At 40.4% G+C, this 20,902-nt stretch overlaps 1 protein-coding gene across 2 annotated transcripts in view; it reads right to left on the bottom strand.

Moving 5' to 3' along the window:
• KDM4C (lysine demethylase 4C) overlaps positions 1 to 20,902 on the bottom strand; it is a 400,986-nt gene that overhangs the window by 40,037 nt on the left and 340,047 nt on the right. For both annotated transcript variants that reach the window (XM_024734252.1, XM_024734253.1), the window contains exon 19: positions 17,145 to 17,315. In XM_024734252.1, the coding sequence (XP_024590020.1) occupies positions 17,145 to 17,315 (171 nt within the window). The remainder of the gene's footprint in view (positions 1 to 17,144; positions 17,316 to 20,902) is intronic.

Genomic DNA, 20,902 nt, shown 5'->3' with positions numbered 1-20,902 from the left:
GGGGGGGATGGGGGAAAAGACAGGTAAATGAGTGCTGAGGAGAACTATGGAGTAAGGTTAAGTTAGAACGAGCTATACAGTGAGACCAAGGCTACAAATGTGTGATTATGCCCAATTTAAATGTTCGTATGTCAAGATGGAAGCCCCATCAAGGGTAAACAGGACTCGTCAATTTGGGTGGCCATCCTGTCACACTGAAGAATTACTTGGTCAAATACTATTTTATCAAATGGGTTAGAGTTAGGTAATAGTGTGTATGTTATGATATATCCATTTAAAGATGAAAATGAAGTGACTGTCCATGCCATTTCTGAAATATGGGATGTCTGTTCTCACACTGTGACATGGGGCCTTTCACTCAGCATCCCTTCAGCTCTGTGAGAGACAAACAAAACAGAACAATCGTATGCTTTGCAACCCCAGGGTCCTGGGATGGCCGTAAATACAGTAACTGCCCTAGATGGGAAGAGCAGGGAAGAAGGGAGGAAACCTCAACAATGGCCACGTGTATACTCATAACCTTGGTCCTGAAACTTGGGCTTCCTTCCATGTGGCTGAGCAAGCTGGACCCTGCAAGTCGTGCTGACACCTCTTTCTTCCTCGGCTCCAGTGTAAGTCCACCATGACTCCTCTGAATTTCACCTCCTAAATGTATTTTAGATCCTTCCACTGCTCCCTAGTCCAACTTACAACACTCCTCCTCTGATCTACTGCAATGCTCTCCCAACTGGCCCCCCAGCATACACTACAGCTTACTCCCCAATTCATCTTCTCCATGACAGCCAAAGAAAATGCTTCGTAACAAATCTCTTCATGTTGACTTCTGCTTAGGACCATCAATGGCTTCCCCCTGCTCTTGGAGTAAAGATAACAACCCTATAACATGGTCGTCAAGGCATAGCCTAGTCTGCCCCTTTCCTCCTCCTCCAGGCCTACCACCTGTCTCTCCCGACAGACACACTTGCCTTCTTTCGGCACCCTGAGCAGGATGCTCCTTCCTGTCAACAACAGCCTTTACACATTCTTTGCTGGGACACTGTCCTCTGCCCTTTGTCCAGTAACGCATCCTGTCGGTTTTAGCTCTAGTCACACTGATCACACATCTATATAAGGTTTTTTGCTACCTGTTCTTATAGGATTACATTCCTATCACTCCAGGACTTATCTCAATTTGAAGTACATTTTTATTAGTGTGACTGTCCTATGTTACTCTTTCCCATTAGATTATAAATTCTATGAGAGCAAAAACCATTTCAATTTTATTTCTCACCATCATATTTCCAGGGCCCAGCACAATGCCTGGCATGTAGCAGGTGCTCACTGGAAGCAAAATTTTTAGTAAGGCTCCACTTACTGGAGAGTAACATATCCCTTGGCTGGAGAATACATAAATCACCAGTGCAGGTACCCAGATGTGGCTTATCAAAGACCTGGAGCTGCAGGGGTTCCTTTTCTACAAGGGGAAGGGCCTCCTGGGGAAGCATCAGCCTTCCACACTGATACGAGCCCCTCACTCTTGGAGAAGAAAGAGGATTTGAGCACCACACACGCTGCTGCCCATCCTCATTAGACTTCTCCTGCAGGGAACCCACTCTTAGATACTGGTTAGATGGTTGCCCTTCCAAACTCCTGCAAACAAAGACAAAAAATACAAGACGAAACAAAAAAAATCCCATTAGAAATGTAACTAATGACATGGGGTAGAGTTTCAACATAAATATAGGAAAGGAGTTTTACTAGTATTGAAATCAATTTTAAAACTATAAATAAAATATTAAATTTCATACCAGTTCTCTTATAGTTCTTATTTTAACAGGGCTTCAGATATTGGCTGCTTAGAATGCAATGACCAGAGTCTGACTTGTTTTGTGCTAGTCACTATTTTTATGGTATAAATCAGATAAACTATTTAGAAGATTCAATATTATCTGTTACTCCCTCTAAAAAGAGGATATCACATAATAGAATCATTAGTTCAGACTAGTTTTAATTAAAGGCTAATAAAAAGGATAAATATCAGGCTTGTTTTAAAAACAATAACTTGTAAGTATATTCTTATAAGTATACTACTAGAGACATGCATAATTTTACCCCCCTCCCTTTTAGCTGAGTTGTTAGCCATTAATCTGCAAAAGGCATCTTTTTCAGGCACAGACCATATCACCATTAATTACGAAAATTTCCAAGTAGTAGAAAACCCTATTTGGATTTGAAAAACCATGCATAAAGCATTATTCAACATATTATACTATCAATATTATAACATTTAGAAAAAGCTAAAACATTCTTTATGTTTAATGGTACTGGATAAAATAAGCATAGAAGACTTGTAAACATAATATCTTCCATTTCACAGAAGCTAAGAAATCAGATAGGGCAGGGCAATTGATTTGCAGAAACACATACAACCAAGAAAGACTACAGCGGGTCACAACTTCCAGGTTTTTCACTTACTTCTTAGCAGAGAACGTTTTCTGACTGTGGGAAAGATTAGAAATGGAAGGAAAAATCGCACTCACTCCGTCCTCTCCACATTTCCTCTTCTCCCTTTACTCACACAGCCTGACCTCAAAATATAATTCATTTAATGAAACGAAAGGCAAGATTTATTACTGGTTCTCTCTCACCCATGAAAATCAGCTAACCTCTTTCAAACAAGGTATGAAAGGGAAATAATAAAATGAAGGCAGTGCCAGTCTACCAATAAATAGACAGTATTGACTTCTTCTGGATATGCTTATCAGACAATAATCTAAGTTCACTCCATTACCAAAATAATTTAAACCCCATGGTCAAATAGGAACATGAACTCTGTTGATTTATGAGCCCAATATCTTCTGGGATGTGTCACCAATTTACGTGCTATGTTCCAGTGTGTTCGCACCTGGAGTTGGATAGAGGTGAAGGATAATGTAAAAAGGCTTGTAAACAGGCAGCTCCCTGTTGACTGCTTGCCTCAGGAAGATCTCAGCATTAGCTATATATTTCAGAAATTGCATGCGGAACGTTGTGCTTACAAATGTGCTACAGGAAGGGTCAGCTCTGGACAACTTAAAGCACTTACGAAAGAAACATGCATGATTATTCCACACTCAGGGTCACAGTATCTAGGTGTGAGATCAAAATGTAGTCAGAGCAAAGAAAGATTTGAAAGTTTGAGACCTTGCCAGTCAAAGGCAGCTAGTGTGCCATTTTCATTTAAAGAAGAAGAGAAGGGTCAACAATGAACGCTGACATTATAAGACTATGATGTGAAGCAACACTGACGTCTGGCCATGTATTTACCAAAAGGAATAAAGAATTTTCATTATGCTTATATTTTCAATTCAATGCAAGTTGATTCAGCCCAACTCTGAAATTTAGAAATGATGTCACTTATATTCACAGTTTTGAGCTGAACATTCATGATGGAACCTGCTAAGACCACAGGTGACTTTTCCCAAGAGTCCTGCTCTCAGGCACACACAGGTACCAGCAGCTGCATTAACACCATGAGTCCCTTAGCCACCTCTTCGTGACAGATTCCTCACTCTTGTGGCAGAGGGACAGTACATAACTATCCACTTCATCTGTACCAGTAGTTTCTAATTTTTTTCAGGGCTCGAGGCCTTCTTCTTTAAAGAAGTCTTAGGTAGAAGCCAAACACTGAAGGCTTAGGTTTTCCCAGGGACTACTGCTGGAGCATAGCTCTGCTCTAAGGATAAATATTCTTTACCTGGAAAGGACACGAAACTCACAATACGAACTTGGACTCAAATTCTAAAACAACTCTTGACACTGACTATGGATTTTAAAATAACATACCAATTGTCTAAGGTATGACTTAGAATAACAAATTTAATACTTGAATATGTGATGGCTATTAATTTATTTACTCTTTAATTCAACAACTATTTATTATCCACTTACTATAAACCCTATACTGAGAACTAGGTACACAACAGTAACTCAAACAGATACGGCCCTTGTTTTCAAGAAGCTCAAAGTTCAATGGCTATCATATCAACTGAGGTAAGTGTTATGACAAACAAGATCAAGTTAAAATGGAAAATCTGGAGTTTAATTTCTCCTTTAAGTAAGCACTTCTTCATTAATTTCCCTTATATTACTAACCAAAAAAAAAAAGAAATTTCCTGCTTTTCCCTTCCTTCCTTCTTTCTTTCTTTGGAAAAACAAAACATGTCCTGGTTTGAAATACGATCTTGGACTAATCTAAAATCTACCAAGTATTTTTCAGGTCTAAGCACATTAACCATATTCTAGTTCTCTTTGCAGATGGAACCACGTTTTATCTGGTATTTTCTACTCTTCTTTCCTTAAAGGTACAGAAATTATGTTGAAACTAAATTTCTGAAAGTTTATACAATACATATCTCCAAAATACTCTTGATATTATGTAGACGTGCAAACAAGCCATCCATGAGTCTTTCTAGAAGTTCAGAATATTAAAAGAAATAACGAATTTTCCCTTCTGTAGTGCAATTTTGAGAAAATTAGGTGACGGAGCAGAGAAGAACGATGTTGTTTTGAGCACCTACTATGTAAAAGGTGCTGCACTGATGATTATAGACATTCTCTCAATTAATCCTTACAATTAATTGATTAGGTTGTATGGTTTTCATTTTACGGAACTTGGACCCTGGCCTCACATCACACACAAAAATTACCACAAAATGGATTACAGCTCTAAATCTAAGACCGAAAACTATAAAACTTCTAGACGAGAACATCAGAGAAAAATATCTGTGGACATCAGTTAGGCAAAGATTTCTTAAAATATGACACCAAAAGGATGATCCACAAAGAACAAATTGATACAATGAGCTTCACTGAAATTTAAAACTTCTCTTCAAACACCTTTAAGAAAGTGAGGACAATATACAAACTGGGAGAAAATATTTTCAAATCACATCTCTTACAAAACATTCATGTATAGAATATTTAAAAAACACTTGCAACTCAATTTTTAAAAAAGTGAAATATCAAAATAGGCTTTTCAACAAAGGTGATATATGAATAGCTAATAACCACTTGAAAAGATGTTCAAAATCATTAGTCATCAGGGAAATAAAAATTAAACTCACATTGCGATACAACTACACACCCACTAGAATGGTTATTATCCAAAAGACTGACAATTCCAGGTGTTGGTAAGGGTGTGCAGAAATTATACCCTCACGCATTGCTGGTACAGCCACTCTGTAAAACAGTTTGGCACATTCTTATAAAACCAATCATGTATCTACCATATAACTTAGTAATCTCACTCCTAGATATTTATTCCAGAGAAATGAAAACACATGTCCACACAAAGACTTGAAAGCAAACGTTCATAGAAGCATTATTTATAATAGCCCCCAAACTAGAAATAATCTAATCAACTGGATTTACAGCCATCAACTAGCAAATGGTAAACAAAATATGTTATACAATGAAATATTATTCGGACTTGGGGAAAAAATGCTAAATATTTGGCAAAGGGCTTATATCTAAAATACACAAAGAACTCTTACAAGTCAGTAACCTAGTTCATCTCTCCCCTCCCTGAAGTGACCTCCTTCAACCCTCTGGTCCATCACCATTGCTTCCGTCTCTGAACTTACTTTCAGTAACCTTCACTGGGTATTTTTCTTGTAAAATCTTTCAGATCAGCCCCTGGTTGGGGTGATGGGATGTAAGGGGCATCAGTGATGAAAATGTAACACAGATGGGCTGAGATGGGGCATGAATTCCCAAAGCTGAGGTGGCCTCATAACAAGAGGTATCTCTTCATCAGTCTCTATCTCTATAGTGTCTCCATGGCCACTTGACTTGAAAATCCAGGAGCTTCGCAAGAGGTAAAATTGTCATTATATGCAGATGGCATAATACTATATATAGAAAACCCTAAAGACTCCACACAAAAACTACTAGAACTGATAAACGAATTCAGCAAGGTAGCAGGATATAAGATTAACACACAGAAATTGGTTGCATGCCTTTACACTAACAGGGAAATATCAGAAAGGGAATGTAAAAAAAAAAAAACCCTTTTAAAATTGCATCAAAACAAAAAAAACTTAAGAATAAACCTGAGCAAGGAGGTGAAAGACTTATATGCTGAAAACTATAAACTATTAATAAAGGAAATTGAAGATGATTCCAAAAAAATTGAACAATATCCCATGCTTTTGGATTGGAAAAATATTGTTAAAATGGCCATACTACCCAAAGCAACCTACAGATTTTATGTGATCCCTATCAAATTACCCATGATGTTTTTCACAGAACTAGAACAAATAATTTTAAAATTTATATGGAACTATAAAAGACCCAGGATTCCCAAAGCAATCCTGAGGAAAAAGAACAAAGCAGGAGGCATAACCCTCTCAGACTTCAGACAATACTACAAAGATAAAGTAATCAAAATAGTGTGGTATTGGCACAAAAACAGACAGGTGGGTCAATGGAACAGAAGAGAGAGCCCAGAAATAAACCCACCCATCTACAGTCAATTAATCTTCAAAAAAGGAGGCAAGATTATACAACAGAGAAAAGATTATACAATGGAGAAAAGACAGTCTCTTCAGCAAGTGGTGTTGGAAAAGTTGGACAGCCACATGTAAATCAATGAAGTTAGAACACACCTTCACACCATACAAAAATATAAACTCAAAATGGCTTAAAGACTTAAATATAAGACATGACACCATAAAACTCCTAGAACATAGGCAAAATATTTTCTGACATAAATCATACCAATGATCAATGGTCAATCTCCCAAGGCAATAGAAATAAAAGCAAAATTAAACAAATGGTACCTAATCAAACTTATAAGCTTTTGCACTGCAAAGGAAACAATAATAAAAATGAAAAGACAACCTAGACTGGGAGAAAATATTTGCAAACGATATGACCAACAAGAGCTTAATTTCCAAAATATACGAATAACTCATACAACTCAATAACAAAAAAACAAATGACCCAATCAAAAAATGGGCAGAAGACCTAAATAGACATTTCTCCAAAGAGGACATACAGGTTGTCAATAGGCACATGAAAAGATCCTCATCATCACTAATTATTAGATAAATGCAAATCAAAACTACAATGAGGTACCACCTCACAGCAGTCAGAATGGCCATCATTTAAAAATCTACAAATAACAAATGCTGCAGAGGGTGTAGAGAAAAGGGAACCCTCATACACTGTTGGTAGGAATGTAAATTGGTGCGGCCACTATGGAAAACAGTATGGAGGTTCTGTTAAAAACTAAAAATGGAGTTGCCGTATGATCCAGCAGTCCCACCCCTGGGCATATATCTGGACAAAACTATAATTCAAAAAGATACATGCACCCCTATGTCCATAGCAACACTATTCACAATAGCCAAGACATGGAAACAACCTAAATGTCCATCAACAGATGCATGGATAAAGAAGATGTGGTACATATGTATAATGGAATACTATTCAGCCATAAAAAAGAATGAAATAATGCCATTTTCAGCAACATGATGGACCTAGAGATTATCCTACTAAGTGAAGTAAGTCAGAAAAAGAAAGAAAAATACCAAATGATATCACTTGTATGTGGAATCTAAAATATGACAAATCAACTTATTTATGCAACAGAAATAGACTCAAAGACATAGAGAAGAGACTTGTGGTTGCCAAGGGGGAGGCAGGTGCAGGAGGGATGGAGTGGGAGTTTGGGATTAGCAGATGCAAACTATTATATATAGACTGGATAAACAACAAAGCTGCCTACTGTATAGCACAGGCAACTATATTTAATATCCTATGATAAACCATGATGGAAGGAATATAAAAAAGAATGTGTACAGATAGATAGACAACTGGATCACTTCCCTGTACAGCAGAAATTAACACAACATTGTAAATCACCTATACTTCAGTAATTTTTTTTAAAAAGTTGGAAAAGAAAAGAAAATCCATGAGCTTCCCAGAATCCCACAGCATAGACTGTTTCTGATAACAACATTTTTCTTAGTCTTTCAAACCCACGTGGGTATTTTATTTTGCCTCCAGAACACCCAGGATCACTCCTTCACCTATGCTTACACATCTTGAATCCTCCATGGTGCCTAAAACAGCACTGAATACATAGGTCAAAAAGAATGATATGATTGGATATTCCCAAACACGGGTAGATTTGGATCATGGTGACTGCCACCCTTGGGATTAAGCTCTGCGTTGAAAAGAGACAATAAAGTCCTGGAAATTAATAACACTGCCCCCAAGTTCAATGTAGTTATTTTTATCTTGTTAGAGTGAAGATGAGATGCTATATACCTTTGAGTTCCCTTGGAAAGAAAAGGATGGGAAAGAAACACCAAAAACTGTCTCCTGGGAATAAGTTCCTCAAACCAATCACCTTGAGATAATTGCCAAAAGAGAAATAAGAGAAATACTGTCAAGTGAAGGAGGTATGTACCTGAAGAAAAATGTAATTGACACTGTGTCTTCAGGGCTACTAGTTAATATCCTGCATGCAACACCAGGGCAATGACATACTTTTCTTCAGAGGATCACAATGCTGAATGGAAATTGTCGATATGATAGCTACAGAATCATGGGCAGAGATGCATACAATTTATAAAACAGAAAGGGAGTCCAACTCAAATAAGGGCTTCAACATTCTGTTAGTATGCCCCAGGTTTCAAGGCAAAAAGCCACACCAGAATTACACAAAAGAGAATAAAATTCCAGGACCTGGTAAGTACTCACGCCCACCAACTTGAGACAGTTCATGAAACTAGTTAGAGCCTCGGTGAAGAGCACATAATTTAGAGAGTTGAAGAATCAGATGAAAGCTGACCTTAGGTAGGAGCCCCTGCCCAGCAACTGCAGGTTTAGTCCTCAAAGATATAACCAGAGTCTATGCCTCTGAATGGCCTTGAGGTTCTTTGATTATTTTTTCTTAGTAAACTCCTAGCCAGCATAGTAATACTACTCCCCCTTGGTGGGTAGATTCTATTTACTTATCTATCATTAAAATGTGTTTAAATACAGATTGTATTTAACAGATTATCCAATGTAAACTGTGTTCATATAAAGGTGCAGTAATATGCTTTGTAAATACTGTACTGCTGTATGTGTTGTTTGCTTTTTGAAGATGTTTAAAACAGAAGAATTTGAACTGCTAAATTAATGTCTAATTTATTAGCATTATGGACACTGAGTGCTTAAAAAAATTGTGACATTTGTGAGGATTACATACATTAAACCTATAAGCATAGTTAAGATGTCCAAGGAAATTTGATTACTTAAATGGTTAGAATTTGATCTATCAGTTTATACATTATATAAACATTAATCAAGGAACAAATGAGTTTGTTTTAAATTTTTATGTAAAAAATTTTAGATTTATAAATAAAATTTGTTCGCTGAATTTGAAGGCTTAAAAAAGTAGATTTTAAACTGAATATTGATTAAAATCAAAGTAATAACAGATTCTTTTTTTTTTACATGTATAAAAGGCTTCCCAAGGATGTAAAAATCAACAGGAATTTGGCAAAGCCCTTCACCTCACAGACTCTCAGCTCTACAGCCAAGAAAGAGAAGCAAGGGTGCCCCTCTTGAGCAGTTAAATGCCATGTGGGCCATACCTACAGAATCCTAAACCGGTAAAAGTTCCTGGAGCCTTCTCTGGCAAATTCCATTGATTCTAGAAGAATCAAGACTGGGGGTGGGTGGGGGGAGCATCAGTCTGTAGCACACATAACACAGATGGTCTGGGATGGGGCATGACTTCCATCTGACTTAAAAATCCAGGGTACCTCACAATCTAGGAGCCAACAGGAATCCAAAAACACTTCCCAGGATCCTATAACATAAGACAGAGTTTCTTGGAAAACTTTTTTCTTAGTTTCTCAAACCCCCTCAGATATTTTCTTTTGTATCCTGCACATCCAGAGTCACCCCTATGCCTACACTTGCCAAGTGGGGCCTTGTGGAGGTGCTGAACCCTGAGCAGTTAGGTACAAGGTCTTCTACCACAGCGACACTAAAGTCACAGAGAGCAGACTTCCTGGAAAGGTGCCCCAAAGCACAGAGGCAACAAGCAATGGAATGCAGGGGGCCAACCTACCGCACCTGACTCTGTCACCCCTAATTTGGGGAACTCGCACAAATCATAGGGTTTTTGTGACTCAGCAATTATCATATCTATGAAATGAGCATGAACTTATTCTGGAGCCGGGTTTGTCATGAAAAGCCAATGAAATAACACTTTATAAACATGCAGAAAAATACATGCACAAATGCAGAGAACTGGGTTACTACAAAGTCTAAAGATGCCAGGACTGCTTTACAGCAAGTGGAAACAATAATCTGACTCAGTGAAATCTCACCTGTACAGATACCCATTTAACCTAACAAGTAGGAATAAAGGTCTAAGGACACATCTTCTAACCAGATTTCATCAAGACCAGAAAAGGGCAGCATAAACTAGATGGGGGAGGAAAAAGGGAAAAAAATGTTCTACAGACTGAAGTTAATTACCTAAAAATTTTGATTTTGTGCCTACCATGTTAGCTACATGGTAAATTAGCTCATTTAGCCCTTTCAATAACCTCAGACGGTATAAATTATTATTCCCTTTTTAGTGGGGAAAAAATGGGCTTCAAACAGGTTTGAGCAACCTGCCTATAACTGAGGGAAAAATTAGCTTTAAGAATTTCAGTTGGCACCGTACAGCCCACAAAAACTAAAGGCCATGACAGTCCATCCCTAGAATCCTGAAGTGTACAGTTCTCGTGTTTTCACATTTCAACGGACGCTGAAAAATGTAGCAAGTCTTCATGGAAATTTCAGTGATGGACTCTTGCTGTCGAATTTCTAAACGGTCCTGTTTCTCTTCTCAAGCCCAGTGGTGAATGTTAAGTGCTTGCCCTGAAACTATCCGGATCACACTGCACCATCTTCCTCCCTCGAAATGAGCTCCAAGTGCAGAGGAAGGGAAGCAGCCATCATTCTAGGGTCATCATAGGCATGCCAGAGGATCCCAGGTTTTAGCAAAGGGTAATAGGGGGCCCTGGAATCGCCATGCCCCTTGAATTCTCTCCTGTGGGCAACTTTCATCCCCATCAAAATAGTAGGAGACTACAAAAAATTCATCAGGAAGTGTGTTGCAGTTTCATAGACTGACAGATGGAGGCGTGTAGCAATACATCTTTTGTTACTTCCCTTGACAGCTATAGATTGCATGCTGTGTTTAACTGGGCCGATACACATATCCTGCAGGTGTACTGTTGAGAGAAAAGATTTGGGACATTTTTCTGGCTATCACAGAAATAAAGTACCTAGGTCTGGAAAGAAATTTTCTGGTAGTCTAAAGAATGTTTCTCTCTACAACTCCAGACACTCCCTCTAGTCACATAACCCTAACAAAGGCATTTTAATGCCCAGCAAATTTATTTTCAAACATGGATAGGCCAGCCTGCATTAAAGGTTTCTCTTCTGTTGGGACCATAACGTGATCATAATCAGTGATTCTATAAATAAGGGAATGTATTTCTTTACTAAAGCATCAGGCTTCATAAAAGACTATATTTATATGTAAATAAGCACTTTGGGATAATTAAACTTGATGTTCTAGATTTTATTTTCATAGTTAAAAAAACTGAAGTTGTGTTGTACCCTTACGGCAGTTCTAGTTAGCAAGTACCCGCAGCTTAGAGAAGCTGGTTCTCCCCTAGCCAGTCACACTGACGTCAGGTTGCATTTGATGAAAGGGCCTTCCCAGAAGCACTCACACCTGATTAAGCACATTGTGTGGATTAGAGAGTTTTCAGACAAACAGAAGAAAAAATCATTTTCTACCCCCAGTTTCAGACGGCACAGGTATATTATCTAATGAAAACAAGATTTCTCTGAGGAATATGGAATACATTTAACGTTTCCACACAAATAATTATTCTGCCACAATCTGCAAGATGCTGAGACAGAGGCGGACATGGTCACATGTTTCTTATGTCCTGATGAAATTCCCCATTAGGGAACCAAGCAGGGTTCCCATCTCCCAGAAGACAGTTCTGATGTTGATGGATAGCAAAAGTGGAAGTGGGACAATCATAAGAATTAACCCACATGGGCTGAAAAACGGTGACATAAATGTAGTTACATTATATCACATATGAGAATGAGTATGATTCTTTGTTTGGGAGGGGAGGGGAGCAGAGAGAGGTTTATTGCAGGGTCATGCGAGGAGAGCGGGTGGCGCGTGCTTCCCAAAACCCCTATCTCTCCAAAGGGTTTCAGCAAAGCATTTTTTAAAATATATATATATGATTTATATGTGAACATATTTATAACATACTTAATTATACACATACATTATGTTTTGAAATATAACATCAAATTCCCCATATCCAACTGAAGTCTAGTTGACATACTATGAGGGCATTTAATCCTGTAGCTTTCATTAATTTCTGTGGGAAACAAAGGCCCCAATCCATCCCTGACAATCCCTTTTTTTTTTTTTTTTTTTGCGGTACGCGGGCCTCTCACTGTTGTGGCCTCTCCCATTGCGGAGCACAGACTCAGCGGCCATGGCTCATGGACCCAGCCGCGCTGCGGCATGTGGGATCTTCCCAGACCGGGGCACGAACCCATGTCCCCTGCATCGGCAGGCGGACTCTCAACCACTGCGCCACCAGGGAAGCCTGACAATCCCTTTTTATAAAATCCGTGACTTCGCCTTTTGGGAACCTGGATGATGAGCAGGACAGAGCACATAGCTAATGGAGTGGATCTACAGAGTGCTGCAAACCGACCAAAACAGCGTGGCTGCTTTACAGAAAGGGAAATTACATTCTGCCTATGAGTCAGAGCTTCTGGCACCACAAGGTAAGCAGTCTCCTAAAATGCCCCAGGACAATACGTATGTGATGGTTAATTTTATGTGTCAACTTGACAGGGCCACAGGTGCCCAGATATTAGGTATTTGGTCAAACATTATTCGAGGTGAGTCTGTGAGGGTGTTATTGGATGACTTTAGTATGTGAATTGATAGACAAAGCAGACGATCCTCCTAGGGCCCATGCAACCAAGTGAAGGCCTGAAGAGAACAAAAAGGCTGACCCTTTCCCAAATAAAGGGGAATTCTTCTTGCCTGACTGGTTTTGAGTTGGGACTCAGTTTTTTCCTGACTCGACTTGAAGCTCTTCCTGGGTCTTGAGCCTGCTGGCCCTTGAACTAGAATTACACTATCTGCTCTCCTATCTTCAGTCTGCTGACTACGATCTTGGGACCTCTCAGCTTCCAAAATCACCTGAGCCAACTCCTTATAATAAATCATACATATTATACATATGTACTTGTAATATATTAAACACACACACACACACACACACACACACACACACACACACACTAACTGACTCTATTTCTCTGGAGAACCCTAATATAATATTATAAGGAAAAATAAAACCTTCCCTATGGAGCCACCAAAGGAGGAAAGCTGGGGATGTCTCATTCAGCACCAAGAGAACAAAGAGGAAGAGGCCACAGCAGCCAACAAACGGTGACATTATTAGAAAGTATGTGAAATTTGAAAATACAACATGACAATTTTTTTTTTTTTTTTTTTGCGGTACGCGGGCCTCTCACTGTTGTGGCCTCTCCCATTGCGGAGCACAGACTCAGCGGCCATGGCTCATGGGCCCAGCCGCTCTGCGGCATGTGGGATCTTCCCAGACCGGGGCACGAACCCATGTCCCCTGCATCGGCAGGCGGACTCTCAACCACTGCGCCACCAGGGAAGCCTGACAATCCCTTTTTATAAAATCCGTGACTTCGCCTTTTGGGAACCTGGATGATGAGCAGGACAGAGCACATAGCTAATGGAGTGGATCTACAGAGTGCTGCAAACCGACCAAAACAGCGTGGCTGCTTTACAGAAAGGGAAATTACATTCTGCCTATGAGTCAGAGCTTCTGGCACCACAAGGTAAGCAGTCTCCTAAAATGCCCCAGGACAATACGTATGTGATGGTTAATTTTATGTGTCAACTTGACAGGGCCACAGGTGCCCAGATATTAGGTATTTGGTCAAACATTATTCGAGGTGAGTCTGTGAGGGTGTTATTGGATGACTTTAGTATGTGAATTGATAGACAAAGCAGACGATCCTCCTAGGGCCCATGCAACCAAGTGAAGGCCTGAAGAGAACAAAAAGGCTGACCCTTTCCCAAATAAAGGGGAATTCTTCTTGCCTGACTGGTTTTGAGTTGGGACTCAGTTTTTTCCTGACTCGACTTGAAGCTCTTCCTGGGTCTTGAGCCTGCTGGCCCTTGAACTAGAATTACACTATCTGCTCTCCTATCTTCAGTCTGCTGACTACGATCTTGGGACCTCTCAGCTTCCAAAATCACCTGAGCCAACTCCTTATAATAAATCATACATATTATACATATGTACTTGTAATATATTAAACACACACACACACACACACACACACACACACACACACACACTAACTGACTCTATTTCTCTGGAGAACCCTAATATAATATTATAAGGAAAAATAAAACCTTCCCTATGGAGCCACCAAAGGAGGAAAGCTGGGGATGTCTCATTCAGCACCAAGAGAACAAAGAGGAAGAGGCCACAGCAGCCAACAAACGGTGACATTATTAGAAAGTATGTGAAATTTGAAAATACAACATGACAAATATTCCTACTTGGTTGGTGTAAGAGGCCTGGAACGAGTAACCAAAAATGTACCAGGCAGGAAAGGGCGCTGGGGAATATTGAGGGAGGAAAGGCTGGAAGAAAGAGAGAAGACCTGCTCAAAGACAATTATAATTCTTTTCCCTGAAAAATATTATCATTCACGCAAATTCATACAGATGCCCCTCTCCAATCTACATTAACTCACGCCACCATGAGCACCGCCTCCCTCCCAGGCTAGAGCTGTGGCCACACACACGTACACGCACACACACGCCCCACTGCTAAAGCGCAAATCCTTATCACATATGCTAAGTAATAGCTAATCAAGCTGTAGAGAAGTTTTGCTTTTCCATTCTTGTAGGTTTAAATGCCAAGGTGCTTCTGAACAATCGTATAAGTTTTAGAGCCTTGTTCTCACAACACCCACAAATACTTTAAACCAAACTTGTGTGGGTTCACAGAGAGTGGGGACCGAAGTTATCAAAGGGAAGGCTTGTGGATTCAAAACACTCCTAGGATCACAGCCACTCTTTTCCAACGTACAAGCTGAAGACAATCCAAGAAAGCTTAAGACCAGCTGGGTGTGTGGAGGCTCGTGAAGTGAAAGGGAATTTAGGATTCGTTAAATACTCTCATGGATAAAGACTCAGGTTTTATTTGCTCAGGTTTTGGGATCAGTGCTCAGAAGTCTGTGTCCCATCCCCAATATGCTCCCCAGCAAAGTTTTCTCTCTTTGGCTGGCTCAGTATTGACAGCCTGCACAAAAGAAGGCTGATTGATTCTGAAATAAGTGTGTAGGCTGGGCAGGGCTGACCAGAGCCTGTGCATTTCTTTGCCTTTCTTGCCTTCACATACCTCTTCATCTCCCACTCTAAATGTCCTTTCTTCCCAGAGGTTAAGAACCGAGGCTCTGGAGCCCAACTCTGGGACTGAATATGCTTTCTGACACTTAACTAGCTGTGGGTCAGCTTGAGAAAGTTATTTACTGCTTTGTGCCTCAGTTTCTGCAGTAGCCAGAGGTAGAAAATTCGGCTTGTAAGCGTGTAAGGTTGTGAGGATGAAGTGATTCATGCGTGTCAAGCTCCTGAAGCAGTCCTGGCACGTGGTATGTGTCCAGCAGTGTCAGCCCTACTGACCTTGTGGACTCGCTGACTCAGGTCTCCTAACCCCAACAGGCGGGAAGTTGCTTCTGGCTCATTTATAGCATTTATCGCACTGTCTAGAAAGCACCTATTTACCAGCCTGCCTCCCCCCAGACTGAGCAGGAATCACACCTTCTTTCTCATTATCTCTGCCCGCACCCAGTGTGATGCTTGGCACACAGCAGATACTGCGTGCTTGAAGGGGTGGCCTAGTCTAACAAGGGGAGCATGGCACCTAAGGGCTGCTGCTTATGAAGAGCAATGGCAGTGCGGTAAAGCAAAGCTCCAGGTGGAATTCTGCAAAGAAACGTAATTCACCCTTTTGGTGTATGATCAAGTCCTGGGATTTTTAATTTGTTTAAACTCATCTGCTTTAAAATCTTTCAAATAAGGTAACTTGCGTTTACATACTTGTCCTTCTTAAAGGCATAGAGAAGTAAGCCTAACAAAGCTAGCTGAATCAATGTTTCTTCGGCCCCAGGAGACCAAAATTCTAGAAATATTTATAAGCAACCTCATAAGGTTACATTTAATTATCACATAGTGATAATTATTACTTTTAAAGAATAACATCTTTCCAAATACAAACAAGGGCATATCATCAACAGACCCAGGACAAGGCAGAAGTTACATTAGTGAGGCCTGGCTCCCCAGATGGACATTTCCCTTAAATGAAGAAGGGATAACAAGATGACCAGAAGACTAACCCTGGTCTCAGTTATCTGATTTGATCTCAGTTTCAAAAAACCTTCTGCTGAAAGTGCTTTTCTTGTGAAACATCCTGCTCAAAGGCAAGTCCCTGAGACACACAGACAGACTGGCACACATGTTTCCCACTCCAGACCACAGTTAAGAAACTCGGGAAAAGTCAGGGCCTTTTTCTTGCGTGATTTTTGTTACTCCCATATGAAACATCCACAGATGTTTCTGTCTGATCACAGATGTCACTGTCAAGTCAGATTAATAAAAGCCATATTCTCCAGCTAAGCAGAAAGAAAAAGAATAAAGGGATTCAAATATACAAACACTTTGTAACAGAAAAGAACAGGTGAATTCACATTTTATGTTTCTGACCACAAACATTTTTCACTTAGTTAAAAGAATTTGGGAAGATGATTCTAAGTTCATCTACTATTTAGAATAATGATGGCTAAGGAACCTCCTAGAAAACAATACTCTTTGTGGTGGGAAAACAGAACACCTGAAATCAAATATTAAATGAAAAGAGTTACTTCAAGAGCCGAAGTAAAGAGTCCCAAGAGGTTCAGCTGGTTTAGTTATACAAAAAGTAAACTGGGGAGCAGGCACCCAGGACCTTACTCACCACGATATCCTCGGGGAATGTGTCTCTGCTGAAGGAGCCGTCATCAAACACGACCTCATAGAAGGTCTGCGCCGTCACAGCAATCACCCTGCAGCTGTAGTACCGGGTGTTGCGATGCTTCGTGATGACCGTCTGCCCCACAGCGATGCCCTTCTCGCCAGCCTTGGACTTCTAAGGAAGGGGCAGAGAAAGAGGAGAGAAAAGAAACAGGAGAAAAAACAGAAAATAAAAGAAATATTTATTTAGAAAACATCATTGGTGTGGTCATGATATACACTTTTAATTGTTAAACCTTTTATTGGGGAGTAATTTCAAACAGAAGTTGCAAGAATCTGAATAATATAAAAACATACATATACTCTTTGACCCTTTACTCAGGTTCATCTATTGTTATTTATTGCTATTGTTAACATTTTACCATTTCCCTTTTTTTGCCTACTCTCTATTTCACATATGTGTATATTTAAGTATATATATATATATATATATATATATAAATAAAATTGTGTGTGTGTGCATGCCACAAACAATTTGAGAATAAGCTACATATACTCATGGGCTTTAACACCTAAATACATCAGTGTGTATTTTCTAAAAACAGGGATTTTCCTTTATATAACCACAGTACAGTTACTAACTTTAGTAAATTTAACATGGATGCCATACTTTAATCGACCATGCATATTCCAATTTTGTCAAGTGAGCCAATCACGATCCTTATGGCCCCCATCCTTTCTGTATAGGATGCAGTCTTGAGTCACATACTGCATTCAGTTGCCAAGTCTCTTCGACCTCCTTTAATCTGGAACATTTCCACAGCCTTTCTTTGTCTTTTATGATCGTGATACTTTTGAAGGATACAGCTGTCCCTCCCCCTGCTTTTTCAGTAGAGCGTATGTCTGATGTTTCCTCATGATTAGATTCAGGTTATACATTCCTGGCCAGAACACCGCTACCACAGAGACAATGTTGTATTCTTCTCAGGATATCACATCTGGAGGCACATGTTTGTCCACCTTTCAATGGTGATTTTAATTTTGATCCTGGTCAAAGAGTAGTCCAATTCCTTCATTCTGTAATGACTATTTTTCTCTTCCAACTAATAAGCAATCTGTGGGAGGGACTTTAACACCATGTAAATATCCTTTTCCTCCACATTTCTGCTTAGATTTAGCAACCACTGATGAGTCTTGCTTGATCCAGTTTTACTATGATGGTGATGATATGCTGATTTTTCCTGCTCCAGCACTCCCTCCACATTTACTAGTTGGCACCTGGCAGTTATTAAGCAAAAATCTCCTACCTTCCCCCCATCCATCCATCCATCCATCATCAGTATGGAATTATTAATTCCTCCTCCCCAACTGTTTAGAATTCATACTATAATTAATAATTTTGGTGCTCAGATTATCCCAGATTTGGCCAATAGAAGCCTCTTCAATCTGTTTTCCTGTGCCCCTTAAGATGTCTTTTTATTTCTTATCAGTTCCTTACTTTCTGGCCTAACAAGATGTGTCAAGATCATCTTGCCTCAGCCCTGGAATTAACATTTCCCTGAGGAGTGTGGTTCATTTTAGAGGGCAGTGATATTAGAGAATAAGATCCAGGTGCTGAGGTGTGCTTATTACTACAAAAGCACCATTGTTTCTCGACCCTTTCAGAAGACAGACCAAAGAAATATATGCATGTAGATATGTGTGTGTGTGTATGTATGTATACATACACACACACACACTATCACACTACAGGTATACATAAACATATGTATAACCATGGAAAACCATGGACTAGGTCTCAGAGTACATGTGTCACGCTATGGAAGCAGAAGGCTTCAGGATAAACGCTTCAGGAAGTGCTTGGCAGAGTGCTGGGCTCAGAGTAAGTACTCCAGAAATGTTAGCTTGCTGTATTTGGGGCTTTCTGTTTGTTTGCTTTGCTTTATTTTTCAGAATAAGGCTGTTGCTCCCCTGTCAGGAGCTCATACAAATCCCATTCCTGCCAGGCAGAGAGGGTAGCCAACATCTTACAAGGAAGTCTGCTCTCAAACATTCAGTCCCTTTTACTCCCCAGCTCCAAGTATCATTCATCACCCTTATTCTTTTGATGCCACAAGCGCTGACCCACTAGCGGGACCCTGAATCAAGCACTTGGGAAGGTCCAGGACCTTTGCTAAATGGGCCCTGGAAGGCATCGTCTCATGATCCCCAAAATACCAACATTACTCTGACATGTCACCCCTAACCTACAGAAAGCCAAGATTCACTAAACCCCAGTGTTTTCTGACAGCAGTATTTATAACGTTACTGGGAAATAAAGTGTCATCAATTCAGGATCTTGGTTTAATTAGAGGTTTTACTTATTTTTTCCCTGAATTTCAAAAAAGGCTAAAACACCTTGTAGGAAACATATAAAGTGCTATGCTTAATCTTCTCCTCCTGGAAACCAAAGAAGAAATGCCCAGAGAGTTAATGATTCACTAATTCCTTCAACAGTCATGTGTTGCCAGCCAGTGGACACCAAGCACCTCCCCTGGTGCTGGGGACTCAAACAAAACCCACTAAGACTTGATTCCTGTTCCCTGGAGCAGGCCCACAAAGGTATGTGCCATGAAGTTATCTTACAGGTGGCATGATTCAAGACTGGTGATATTCTAGCATGCCATCTACAGCATGTCTTCATACTCACAGGCAGAATTAGGGGAGGAGAGCAATGAAGCACCAAGTAATGGGCACGAGCAAAAGCCCAGAAGCAGGAAACAGCCCATTCTGTTCTGGGAACAGCAAGAGATCTGCTGTTGTGTGGGAGGGGAAGCGGGGAGGAAGGAGAAGACTTGAGAAATGGCCTGGGGCCCAGAGGTCAGGCTATGGGGTAGAGGGGAGTAGAGCAGCTCTTATGCCATCCTAAGGAGTCTATATATTACCCTGTGAGCCTAAGGAAGCCACTGAGAGGACTAAGCATAGAAGAAAAATGATCCAGGTCTGTGTGGCTTTTAGAGGAGAAGGGGCATCTCCATGTGGGAGATGAGGGCCTACAGACAAAGATGCTCACGACTTGGGCAGAGGGCCAACTGTCTCCCAAACGTGTTCCTAAGAGTCCCCTCCTTGTAGAGTGAGCTCTGCCATCTAGTTTCTCACATGCCTAACAAAACAAAAGGATATTTTCCTTTTTGAAATCGTTCCCTACTGATTGCTAGGTTGGTTGGGAAATTTTTCTGTGCCTTTAGGTGTAGTTAGCTGTGCAAACATTTTGACAAAGGACAAGAGCAAGAAGCCTGTAGTGATTTAAACGTACTTTGCTTGAAGTAGAAATCTTTAACAGCTAGGCCACATATGCCAAAACAATTCCCTAGTTTCCCACTTCATTCCTCTGCCCAACCCCTTTAAATATATCTAACCTTTCAAAGTAAGAGAACAACTTAGATCTAATAATAAATTCGAGTGAGGGCACAGTCTGCAGAGTTCTGTAACTCCAAAATTGGGCCCATGACTACTGCTTAAGATTGTATCAGGGCTCCCCTGGTGGCGCAGTGGTTGAGAGTCCGCTTGCCAATGCAGGGGACACGGGTTCAAGCCCTGGTCCAGGAAGATCCCACATGCCACAGAGCGACTAAGCCCGTGCGCCACAACTCCTGAGCCTGTGCCCTAGAGCCCACCAGCCACAACTACTGAGCCCACGTGCCATAACTACTGAAACCCGTGCACCTAGAGCCCATGCTCCACAACAAGACAACCAATGCAATGAGAAGCCTGCACACCACA

The sequence above is a fragment of the Neophocaena asiaeorientalis genome, unplaced genomic scaffold (genome assembly GCF_003031525.2).
Source record: "Neophocaena asiaeorientalis asiaeorientalis breed wild unplaced genomic scaffold, Neophocaena_asiaeorientalis_V1.1 scaffold256, whole genome shotgun sequence".
Classification (NCBI taxonomy): domain Eukaryota; kingdom Metazoa; phylum Chordata; class Mammalia; order Artiodactyla; family Phocoenidae; genus Neophocaena; species Neophocaena asiaeorientalis.
This window is presented reverse-complemented; position numbering and strand designations above follow the sequence as displayed.